This window comes from Coloeus monedula, assembly GCF_965178545.1.
Source record: "Coloeus monedula genome assembly, chromosome: 2".
In the NCBI taxonomy this organism is placed as follows: Eukaryota; Metazoa; Chordata; class Aves; order Passeriformes; family Corvidae; genus Coloeus; species Coloeus monedula.
This window is the reverse complement of record NC_138782.1, coordinates 71,690,866-71,703,700: the sequence shown is the minus strand read 5'-3', so window position 1 is coordinate 71,703,700 and position 12,835 is coordinate 71,690,866. Positions and strand designations below refer to the sequence as shown.

At 43.1% G+C, this 12,835-nt stretch overlaps 1 protein-coding gene across 1 annotated transcript; it reads left to right on the top strand.

Moving 5' to 3' along the window:
• The first annotated feature begins 539 nt into the window (after positions 1-539).
• MARCKS (myristoylated alanine rich protein kinase C substrate) lies at positions 540-3,768 on the top strand. The gene is made up of 2 exons (XM_082302564.1): positions 540-661; positions 1,788-3,768. Exons 1-2 carry the CDS (start codon positions 563-565, stop codon positions 2,547-2,549), a joined length of 861 nt encoding a protein of 286 aa, XP_082158690.1. The 5' UTR covers positions 540-562; the 3' UTR covers positions 2,550-3,768.
• The last annotated feature ends 9,067 nt before the right edge of the window (positions 3,769-12,835 follow it).

The window sequence follows — 12,835 nt, the reverse complement described above, 5'->3', positions numbered from 1 at the left end:
GCGGCGGAGCGGAGCGGCACATTCATTATCGGCCGGGGGCCGATTTCAAACCGCTGCCATCGCGGCTCCATTGTTCGCCGGGCGGGCGGGCCCCGCCCCCCTTTGTGCGCGGCGGCCGCGATTGGCCGGCGCCGGGCGGAGCGCTGCCGTCACCGCTCGGGAAGCCCATTCATCTGTGCACTTGGGCGTTGGACTCCGCATCTTATTAGCAACCAGGGAGATTTCTCCATTTTCTCCTTGTCTACAGTACGGCTACAAATCTGGGATTTTTTATTACTTCTTTTTTACTAAACTTGGGCTCCTTTTTTTTTTTTTTTTTGCTCGACTTTTTCCTCCCTTTTTTCCCCCTCCCTCCTGTGCTGCTGCTTTTTGATCTCTTCAACTTTAAATTTTTTAAAAGGAGTGCATTATAATCGGTTCTGTTCTCTCTTCTCTTTTTTTTTCCCCTCTGGTGTGTGTGTGTGTTGCTGCTGCTGCTGGTCGCCCAGTATTTATACCAACCCAACGCTCTTTGTTTCCCCTCCTTTTGGATCTGTTGAGTTTCTTTGTTGAATAAGACAGCATGGGTGCCCAGTTCTCCAAGACCGCTGCAAAGGGCGAAGCCTCCGCCGAGAAACCTGGGGAAGCAGTGGCTGCATCTCCATCCAAGGCGAATGGACAGGTAAAAACCGAAAAGAAATTTAAAAAAATATTAAATCTACTCCTTTTTTAAAGCCAACTTCGACGGACTCTCTTTCGCATCCTGTTTAATTCTTCTTCCTTTGATGCCCCAGTGGCACATTCAATGGAGAACACGGTCGATCCTTTTATCTTTGCAACTCGAGGCAAAGGAATAATTTCTTTATTTTGGTTAAACGGGCTCGGCTTTGAATGATTCGTTCCTTTATCTTTCCTGCGTGGGGGGCGGGGGGGAAGGGGCACGGTTCTTTCTCTCTTTTTTTCCCTTTTTTTTTTTTTTTTTTTAATCCCTCGTGTATTATGGTGGAGTGTCCCAATGGCTCGTAAACGGAAGGATCTTACACCGCTTGGCTTTTCTGCCCGCTTAGCCTCCTCCCGAAGACGCTCGGTGCCTCGCGCGGAACGCCTCTCGCGGCAGAGCCGGATGGCCGTGTAGTAGCGGGGCCCGGAGCCGCCGGGCGGGGGGCTCCGCGGGCAGCCCCCTCGGGCGAGAGCGCGGGCCGGGGGCTGCGCCGCCCGCCCCGTCCGCGGCCGCCCCGCCGGGGAATCGGCAGCCGTGGGACACAGCATTCTGTCACCCACCCGCGCTCCCTCCCCACCCGTGAGCCGGGCTGGCCGCGTCCCCTCCGCCCCGCGCGGCGGCGGCGGCGTTGCGGGCAACCACCCCCCGCCGCCCCCGCAGCTGCCGCCCGGGGCAGCCAGCCGCGCTCCGGGCGCCTGAAAGATGCAAATGCGGCGTGAGTGGGGAGGGGGGGGGAAGGCGGGGGCGCCTCGCCGCACCGCCTGGACGCAGAGGGGCCGCGGCGGGCGGGGGGCCGGGGCCGGGCCGGGCGAGCTTTGTTCGCCTTCCCCGCCCCGCGCCGCCGCCGCGGCTTGGACGGGGCGCGCCGGGGGCGGGGGTGCGCGGCGCGGCCGCCGCTGCGTGGAGCCGGGGCGCCCTCTGGCGGCCGCCGCGCACTCCGCCCGCCGCTGGGGGCGCCCGGCCCGGCGAGAGCGCGGGGCTTCGAACCGCGGGAAGCGGCGCGGGGAGGCCGGCGGGCGGGGAGGGCGGCGGCGGCGCCCCGAGACTGCCCCGGACACCGCCGGTAACGCTGGTCCCTGTCTTGCAGGAGAACGGCCACTTGAAGGTGAACGGCGACGCCTCCCCCGCGGCGGCGGAGGCGGGCAAGGAGGAGGTACAGGCGAACGGCAGCGCGCCCGCCGAGGAGACGGGCAAGGAGGAGGCGGCCTCGTCGGAGCCCGCCTCCGAGAAGGAGGCGGGAGAGGCGGAGAGCACCGAGCCGGCCTCTCCGGCGGAGGGCGAGTCCTCCCCCAAGACTGAGGAGGGCGCGACCCCCTCGTCCAGCAGCGAGACCCCGAAAAAAAAAAAGAAGCGCTTTTCCTTCAAGAAGTCCTTTAAGCTCAGCGGGTTCTCCTTCAAGAAGAACAAGAAGGAGGCCGGCGAGGGGGCCGAGGGCGAGGGCGGCGGCGCCGCCGCGGCAGCGGAGGGCGGGAAGGAGGAGGCGGCGGCCCCCGAGGCGGCGGGCAGCGAGGAGGGCAAGGCGGCCGCCGAGGAGGCGTGCGCGGCCGGCAGCACCGAGGCGGCGAAGGAGGAGGCGGGGGACTCGCAGGAGGCCAAATCGGACGAGGCCGCTCCCGAGAAGGCGGCGGGAGAAGAGGCCCCGGCATCAGCGGCGGCCGAGGAGCAGCAGCCGCCTCAGCAGGCAGCGGAGGGGAAGGCGAAGGCGGCGGAGGAGGCGGCGGGCGCCGGCGCCGCCACGAGCGAGGCGGGCAGCGGCGAGCAGGAGGCGGCCCCCGCGGAGGAGCCGGCGCGGCAGGAGCCTCCCGCCGAGAGCAGTCCGGAGGGACCCGCCGCCGAGTCGGCGGAGTAGTAAGCGCCGCCGCCGCCCCTCGCCGACGGACTTTTCTTCCCCCCTGTTTGTTTGTTGGAGTGGTGCCAGGTACTGGTCTCGGAGAACTTGTCTACAACCAGGGATTGATTTAAAAGATGTCTCGTTTCTTTTTTTTCTCTCCCCCCGCAGCTCCCATCTCAAATCGTTGTGTGTTGCCGCCATTCCAACGGGCGGAGGGGGGCTCCCCTCCGCCCTCCTCTCCCATCCTCTATATTTTGGGTTTTTTGGGGCTTTTTTTTCATCAGTATTAATGTTTTATTTTGGTTGGTTCGTTTTTTTTTTTTTTGTTTAGTTTTGTTTGTTTTTGTTTTTTTTTTTAATTCGTTTACTTTTTAATGTCATACTTTGCAACTCTCTTCATATTATAAAACTTGTGCCGATCGGTCTATGGACATGCCCATATATGAAGGAGATGGGTGGGTCAATAAGGGATATCAAATGAAGTGACAGGGGCCGCAGTGGGGAACCCGGGGCGCGCAGCCCTTGCCGGGAGCGCGCCCCGCCAGAAATGATGTAAGGGGTTAGTCTTTTTTTTAAAAGAAAGTTATTACGATGTATTTTGTGAGGCAGATGTTCTATAAGGTTTACAACACTACAAGTCTTGATTAAGAAGGAAAGGAAAAAGGAAAAAAAAATAAAAAATAAAAATCAATACCCAGATAAAGAGATCATAGTCTTAGGAATTCATTTAAACCATAGGAACTTTTCACTTATCTCATGTTAGCTGTATCAGTCAGTGATTAAGTAGAAATACAAGTTGTATAGGCTTTATTGTTTATTGCTGGTTTATGACCTTAATAAAGTGTAATTATGTATTACCAGCAGGGTGTTTTTAACTGTGACTATTGTATAAAAAAAACAAATCTTGATATCCAGAAGCACATGAAGTTTGCAACTCTTTCCACCCTGCCCATTTTTGTAAAACTGCAGTCATCTTGGACCTTTTAAACACAAATTTTAAACTCAACCAAGCTGTGATAAGTGGAATGGTTACTGTTTATACTGTGGTATGTTTTTGATTACAGCAGACAATGCTTTCTTTTCCAGTTGTCTTTGAAAATAAAGGAAAACTCTTCAGATGCAATGGTTTTTTTTTGTGTAGCATCTTGTCTATCATGTTTTTGTAAATACTGGAGAAGCTTTGACCAATTTGACTTAGAGATGGAATGTAACTTTGCTTACAAAAATTGCTATTAAACTCCTGCTTAAGGTGTTCTAATTTTCTGTGAGCACACTAAAAGCGAAAAATAAATGTGAATAAAATGTATAATTTGGTTGTCTTTCTTTTATGGATACTCTGGTAGCTTAAAGGGACTAGCCAGTATTGCCTAAATTTGTACAGAGAAAGTCATGTGAGCTGTTAGCACTAGCTTTGGAAACTACCTTCCTGGATCTTGGACTCGGTAATACTGTGAAATTTACAGAGAAACTGTGCAGTGCACCAGGTAATTTGTAGGCTTTTCTGGCTTTAAAAAGAAGACTGGAAGGCAGTCTGAGCATGTACAGTGTATGATTCTCCTGTCCAGACTCCATCTTGCTTTTAAGACCAGAGGTATCCAGCTTATGAGGGTCTTGCCACTTGAGGAAAATAAGATTTAACTTAAATTGCTTAGGGTGGGGCACTGAAATTTTTATGCTGAGTTGCTTAAAAATTAAGCTCTTGAACAGATGTCCCACTTAGGTCCTGGTATGCTAGTCCTACTTTGGTACCTAGGAGATTAGCTTGAAAACTTTAACCTGGAAGGAGAAGGGGGAAACTAACACTGCCATTCTACTTAAAGTAATTAAAAGCAATATTCTCTTTTTTTCCTCAAGTGCTACTCCTAAGTACAGGTGAGTTTCAAAACAGATTTCAAAATTTGTCAAAAAAAAATTACTTGGTGCTTGCCTCTAATTGTTAGGCTTTTTGGCTAATTTTCAGCATATTGCTCAGGGCATATTATGCCTTAATAAAACAGTGGGTTCGTGTAAGAAAAGCAGCAGTGGTGTTTCGAGGGTGGAAATTGATTCAAGAAAGTGTTGCTTCTAAGTTTATAGGAGAAAGTTTAGTGTTACACTTATTTGCTTCCTCCATTTTCAGCAGAAACTCTTTGGAAGCAATTATGATTCATTTTATGAGAAAATGGCACGTTAGCACCTTGTTCCCTAAAGAACAAAGCCTAAACTGAATGAAGTATAGTAGATTTTCTGCTGAATGCATACTTGTTTTTGTTTTGGTTTGGTTTTTTGATTTTTTTGGGGTTTTTTTTGTTTGTTTTTTAATTCAGTTGTCTACCATTTTAACTTTGGCTTGTATGTACTCTAGTTGCCCTGGTATTTCTCTAACTTTAGAAATGTATGGAAATTATGCTATAATTGCTGAGGGACAAAAATAAATGGATGTAAAACAAGATCCTCCACACCAGTGTCATTCTTGGAGTACATGTGTTTGAAGTCTAGTGCATAACTGCTTTGCTAAGGGGTTTTTATAACATGGCTGTAAAAACCTGTTCTGAGACGCATAATGTCTTGGTCATAGACTCAATGTCTCTTTTTAATAAATATATATATATATTTAAATCCAAGGATTCTTAAAGAGAAGTCTGAATTTCTTTTTTTTTTTTTTTTGTCAAACTGTATATGTAAATATAAAAAAATAATTACTAGTAAAAGTTCTTTTTCAGATTTTTCTTAACCTCTCAAACTTTCATGGTTTTTTTCCTCACTCGGCTGGTGGTTTCTGAAGCGCTTCCTATTCCTGGGAGTGCAGAGTTGCTCCTGCCCCTGGCAGATGGACTTCTGGCTTGGGGCTTTGTCATTCTGTGGCTTGGCTTGACTTGAAATATATTTCCAAGTCCTAACACTAGTAGAGTTTCAAAAGTGCATCTTAAAAACATCACTTGCGTGGTCTGCTCTTCTGGTCCCAGCAGTTGGGTGAGATTTGATGATGCCGGTTTTACACTGTGCGGTTTAAGAAGACGGAAGTCAGAAAGGGCTTGGAATCATGGAAATGGAGGAGTTTTGAACTGCTACCTCTTGCCAGAGAACTGTGCAGAAGTATTATCTTTCCTCCCTGGGTCCCCAAGGGACTGAGTAGTCATTTCTGTGGAATTGTGGAATATCCTTTTTTTTATGTACAAGAAAAATGAAGGGGCTGGGTGTTAGTGACTGGTCAGGTGGTTCATCTTCTTACTGAGAAAGCTTTATACTTTTTTCTTTATTGCATTGGTTGACTCAATGAAAATGCTAATTATAGGTATTGTAAGTTCAACAAATTCTCTCAGCATATGTGAATTTAAAATGTGTGATTTCAAACCAATTTTCCTATATCGTGGTTCTTTTTAAGCAGAATGTTATTATTGCTATGAACAAGGTAACTTCTGTTGTGGTGAAACAATGTCATATTTTTTAGGTAAAATTTACTAATTTAGTAAAATTTACTAATTTACTTTTAGTAAATTTAGATTTACTAAAATCTGATTTTGCCTGACTAGGGGCTCTAGAGATTTACTTCTTTTGTTTATTTACTTAAACTGAGGCGACAGTTTTCCTCGTTCAATAATATAACCTGGTTGTACAAAAGTGCTTTCAGATATCATGCCTATCTTGGTAATATCTAAACTTAATTTCAGACTTTCCAAATCACAATGTCTGACCTCAAGTACTTGAGTTTTGTATCTGGTCCTGATACTTATTTACGTAAAACTCTAGAGATTTTGTCTTCAGTCAAGGAAGCAAGGCAAGAAAAGGGAAAGGTGGGTGAGGGAAAGTGGAGCTGAGGCTTTAGCTTCTGCTGGAGTGCCATCATCTTCTTTCTTGTGTCCACAATCCCTGGAATACAAATCAAGTCTCCTTGTATCAACTTCTCACATATCTAAAACCTCCTGTTGGTTGTATTAGATCCAAGTGTTGCATATGTGGGTATTTCACTCCTTTATTATGATGTTATCTGTGTTTTAAGAATGTTCGTTGTTCTACAGTACTGTTTGAAACAGCTAACTCTTGAACTTCACTTGCAGATGATTAGATAAAGGTTGAATGTTTTCATCTGTTTTGATTGGGTTTTTCTAAGTTACAAGTCCTTTAATGTTGCCTTTTTAAAAAAAATCTAGAATGATACATGTTATAGTCTGAAACTGTAGTGCTGGTTAATGGTTTCCTGCAAAATTAGTCCTGTGAATTTGGTCTTCATGCTATTTGTATAGTGAAAGAGTAGTAAAAGGTCATCACTGGTGATATGGACTGGTTTCAGTGTTTGTTTGTTTTGAGAGACTAAGGTGAGATGTGTTTTCCATGATGATGTAGCTTAGTTGAAAGCATCCTGATTCTAGCTTAGGACAATTTTTTTTTTTACCATGCTCAGATCACTGAGAGAGAATAAAGCAGGTACTTTTCTTCCTGAAGGAGCAAATGACAATGGTATATCGTTTATAACATGGTATAGACAGTGGGGTTAATTTGTTATCCTTACAAATCCAAGATCCTCAGGTAACTGTCAGTTAGTGGGAACTGTTGGCATTGCCATGATGAGTCCGGCAGGGCAGAGGCAAGCAGGCCAGGCAGCATCCTGTCACTGGAGTGAGGGAGTGTAAGAAGTGGTGCTACAAAGAAGTGCAGGGTTGCTGAAAGCCTGTGTATTGGCTTGCCCCAGGGAGAGCCAGTGTGGTGGTGAGCTTTTAAGGTCTGTTGCTTGTTTGGGGATTGAGAAAGGGAAGATGTAGCAGTGTGTTTCATGATGCGTTTACTGAGACAACTGTGGAGCTTGCTCTGAAGTGGAAACGTTGCCTATTGGGAAGATCAGAGGAGGGTTAGCTATGGGATCAAAGTGGCAACTTATGCCTAAACAGAAGAGTGACCAAAGTAGCACCCTGTGAATGAAGTACAGAGTTAGAAATAGGTAAATTTGGGCTGTATTGTTGAGTACACTTTTTATACAAAAGCAAGAAACTCCGATTCAGAATGCCCCTTTTTTAGGATATCAGTAATGTTATCTGATGGAAGTGACATACAGCTTAAGTTAATGACTTTAGAATGTTTTGAAGTCTTGAGGAGGGTTACAAGTATTATTTACACATCTTTGCCCTCAGTCTTTGCTGCAGGAAGTCATGTTTATCCAAAACAGGACTATCAAGATACCAAGTGAAACGAGACATTAATATTTGCAGTTGGAAAGACACAAACAAGACATATGGAATATTAGTTTTCAAAGATATGATAAATTTAGACGAAATAGCAAAGGCATTATTCAATTAAAGGGAGGGGGAGGGTCTTTTTTTTTTTTTTCTTTTTTGGCACCTAACACAATTCTGATTTTAGAACTGCAAGTACAGGGAATTATTGCTGGTGGTGTGTGCATTTTTATCACCAACTAGGCAAATATTCCAGGAGTTAGGATTCTTAGGTTAGTTCCTGTGGCCCTGTATGTGATAACCTGCACTTGAAGCGTGCTGGAAAGGGAATGCTTTGAGCCAAGCAATGCCACCTTCTGAGGTCTTTTCCAACACCACAGCTGATACTGTTGGTAATAAAGTATTTGATAGTTGCTCTTTGCCGAGACCATAGTGTCTAGAGATTTATTTTTAGGTACGGTCCAAGCTAGACTCTTTCTCCTGAAGTTCACACCTTAGTTTCTAAAAAAAGAGAAAGAAAATAGCTATGGATCTGTTGGTTAGGTAAATTGTTCTTGCTGAGTAGCTCCAATAGCTGCAAGAAATTCCTTGCTAGCCTATACTAGTTATTTCTCTGAAGTTAGGTATGTAGAACCACCTGAGTATTTAAAATTAATTTGATGACAAAAAAGCCATGCTTACAAGGGTCACCTGCTGTTCTAGGGAAGCAAAAACCATTCATTCTCACTGGGAAAGTACCATTTTGAACCAGTTAAGCCCTGCACAGGCAGGGCCTTTACAGAAGGAGACCAAGAGAAAAAAAGAAACCAACCCCCAAGCTTTAGGAACTAAAGGAAGAAACTGCTTTTTCTGGCTCTCTGAAGCAAAGCTGTCATAGATTTAAAGTACCCCTTTTCTGTCTTTAAGAAAATATCATTTACTTGTGAGAGACACTGTTTCCACTGGAGTGCAGGTCTATGTTCCTTTCAAACAACACCAATAAAAGTCCAAAATGGATTGGTGAAGGTAACATTTTTCAGGAATGAACCATTAAGCCACTCACAAGTCTCACATTGCAGTTTAGGGGTCTGTTAAAGCAAACTTACCAGATATAGCACCTCTGAGGAGACTGGGCAGCAAGTATTTCCCACCTTGGTAATTAAACAAAATGACAGAAATCATGGACTGATACTCAATACAGGAAGGAACATGATCTTTTTTATTTTTTTCCCCAGTATTATTTTTGCATATCCTACGTATGTTTTTGCTTTCTAATAAAAATCCAGGAAGATAATTCAAAGCAGTAAAGTGAGAATAATTCCAAAATTTCTTTGAATTCTTCCTCCTGTATGTTTTTATACAGGTATATTTGAAAATTGTTATAATATTTTATTCTGCTGTTTAACAAATTTGCAAGTTAATGTTCACATAGAGAAACAATGTCATATGTATGCTAAATTAGATAATTTCCCTTTTCTGGATCTTGGTGACACTAGAATGAGGCCAGAATGAGCACTTCCCAAATTTTTTAAGCTATGCAATGCACTTATAAAATTCCCCCATAAATGTTGCTAATAATAATACAAATGCATTTGATTCTTCTATGTAGGATCCACATGAAATCCACATGAAATGGTGTGCAATGAAGGTACAAGAAAGTACTGTGTTTGCCTGAATTAAGAGGCTGAAGACCCACAGGACCATACTGGCAAAATGGATAGGAGCACTTTCACGTGTTGCTGTTACAAATGACAAAAATGAAATGCCACTGGAAACTTAGCCTTGTTGTTATGTATGTGAGAGTTTATACCCTGGAAGTTCATTAGTCCTGTCTTTGCCTCCATCACATAGAGTCTATCTAATGCTTGACAAGTTTATACATTGAAATGTTGATGCAGAAATAGATTACAAGCTCCTCTGGATAAGTCATCAGAAAAGTTTGCTATTTTCAATGTAAAAATGATACTTTTTGGTCATCATTGCTGTCCACTGAATGCTGTGTTAATCTGGTGATTTTTTTGCCTTTGTGTTGCTTGCATAAAAAATTGTGATTTCAAGATCATGAAGCTTCTGCTGTTATTATAAATTGGGCCAAAGAGAGCAAAGAAGGGGAAAATACCTTTCAAGTGATGTTATAATAGGACAATCAACTTTAATAGACAGAGATTCAAAGCCAACTGTTCTCTATTTAAATCCCAATGCTAATCTAATCTAGTCTAATCTAATCTGGCTTTAGGGCCTTGAGTTGCATCTTGTTGTTGTTATTGTATACATGTTATGATAGTCATTAGTTGAGTAATCTGTGGATATATATAAGTAAAAACAAAATAGTACTTCTGAAGTTTCCCTACTCCTATATGCTTCGTGGCAGGTATGCCAGGTTTAACTACAAAAACATTCTGTGTGGCTTTGTCACAGAGAGGCAGAGGATGGAAGTGCTAAGTTGTTCCTGAGGATTTTAGGAGAGATTATACGCTCTTCATCTTTTGTGACAAAGAGAGAATGAGGACACTTGTAACTTTTCAGGAAAGCCACACAAGTTTCTAGTGAGCCCATAAAAGGGTGCTGAGCGTCAGATGTTCCCAGCAGCACTTGAGTGAAGCAACATACGTGTAAGAAATGCACCATTTGCAAGTGAAACTGGACATTTAAAATTTTTTAATACTGCAGGATGAATCTGCCATACTAAAGGCAAACAAATTGCAAATGACAGTGACATGGACAGCTGGTAAAGAATCCCACAGGAGGAGTATGGCTGGGGATGGCTTCTGAACAGCAGTATAAACAAAGGTTCATTTCTGTAAGACTACTACTGCTAGGAAATATTTATATTGTGATACGGGCTCAAAAGGCCAAGATTAAATATGAGTCTTGTTTATGCCAGGCACTGTGTGTAAACATCTGTGAGAGACAGTCTCTACTCTGAAAGAGCTTCCAGGCTAAATGCAGAAAGGTTAGGCTGCTTCACTTCCTACCATTGTTAGAATCACATTTCTATTTGTCTTGGTCAAGATTATGAAGGGAGAGGGAATAAATTACCAACTTCCTTTTTTTTCCCACCCCCCTAAAGATCTGTTATGTGCAAGTTTCTTTTCTCACTTCATGCTCTTTGCCTTCATTAAAGTGGAAATGTGATGCTGAAAGTCTTGCCATCCGTGCACAAGCAGCCAGGCCATTTTCATGGCCACACATATTGATGGGCAATGCAAGCAATAACAACGATTAAGTTAGAAGTGGCTCTTGAGTGAAAAGATCAAGCAGCCCCAAAACCTTGAAATATAGCTTGAAACAGATTATCGATAGCTCTCTAGTGACACTTTGAGGCCGTTTTCATGTACTGAAACGAAAATACTTTCCACTCTTTCAAGTGGCTGTTTTGAGCACTGGCAGCAATTTCCACCATGGGAAAAGTGTGGTTTTTTGGAAAGGAGGAAAGGTGTCTAGTTTAGGGAGAATATTTGTATTTAGAGAGATGACTTTTCTTTCGGGGGCTATTAATTCTTTGTCAAAATCTATCCTCAGCTTTATCAAATATTGGTATTTTAAAGTACAGATGTGAAGATTCTTCATAGATTTTCTTTTCTATTAAGAACGTACCTTAATCTGAATTTTTATAATTTGTGATTCCCAAGAGTTTTAATAAGAAGTTCTCCATCCAAATTGTATTTCAAAACTACAGGTATCAGAAGAAAATGTATGTGTTCCAGTTGGCTTAGAATGGAGCTACTGGAAAATTGGTTCAGATCCATCATCTGGAATGCTGTGAGTCCTCATGAACCAGCAGCCTTATAAGATGAAATGAATGTGTATATTTTGCATTAAATAGAAGAAAAACATGTTTATTATTTCATATTTATTTTCACATGGCACTGAAAGAAGTGGCCTCACTGGTTCGTAAAATTGATTGTGTTCTCTGTGATTTCTAACACATTATGCCAAATTGGTCAGAGGCACTTACCTGAAAATCACAAGTTTAAAAACTTCACCAGTTTTCCTCTAACACAGACAGGAATGGTAGTGCAGGGATTGCCTGATGACATTTTCACCATCGCGTTGCATAAATCAGCTAAAGTGGTAAAAATGCTTGTGGTTTGGCTGTATTTATAGTCTCTGTATTGCTAGCCACATGGGAGAGCCATGGGGGGGAATTTCCCTAAAATTGTTTTAGCTAGCATAACCACTAGGACATTGAGCATTTGTTGCTACCAAGAGTATTAAACTTGGAAAACTGTCTCTACAACATGCCAAGGGGGGAAAAATAGTTAAGAAAATAACATTAAAAAATACTAGTCAAAGAATTTCACACAGCTTTAGGAAATTAGCTGAACAATTTTTGAGTCATTAGTGAGAGCTTTTGACAACAAAAATAAATAGGATTATCTAGAAAACAAGAGAAGAATAAATCCAATACCTGCTTTAGGTATGGTTTCACGAAAGATTTGGGGGAAAAAAAGATAAAGGAATGAGGAGAAAAAGGTTGAGGAGTGTAAAAAAAAAAAAGGAACTGGCAGAAGGACAAAGACGTGGGTATTGACTGGAACCACAACACGATGAAACACGGACCAGGGAAATTACAGATGCAGCAGCTAACAAAGATAACTGAAAATACACTAGAGAAAATGTATCTTTAGGTGTATAAAATGGTTAGAAATAGTCAAGGTCAGCTTCACAAGGACAAACCATGTCAATCCATGTTATTTTCTCTTCTGACTGTCTATCCAGTCTAGTAGTTCAGTGGGAGTTCGGAGCTGTAATAGATCTTGACTTTAGTAATGTTTTTGATGCTCTCCTGTGCAACATTTTCATAAACACAGTCAGGGAAATGAGAACTAGGAAAATAGGTGTTGAGAAAAGTCAGCTGAAAAAATAACCTCTATGTATAACAGTCAGTGGTGCTGATATAGTGGGAGGATTGGAAATGCACATAAAAGGGAACTCAGAACACTCATAATACACATGAGAGAGACAGTCCAAAAATCGAGCAGAAGTTCAGCAGTGGACTGTGCTTCAGAAAAAGAAGTTAATTCAGAAACAGAAAATGGGGGGACTATGTGGGCAACAGGAAAGGAGCTTAGGGTCAATGTGGTTCACAGACAGTATCAGTCAAGCATTAGTCCTTTTTGAGTGCAATGGCAAAGGCCCAACGGGGTTGCTTTGAGCATCTTTTAAGAAAGATAC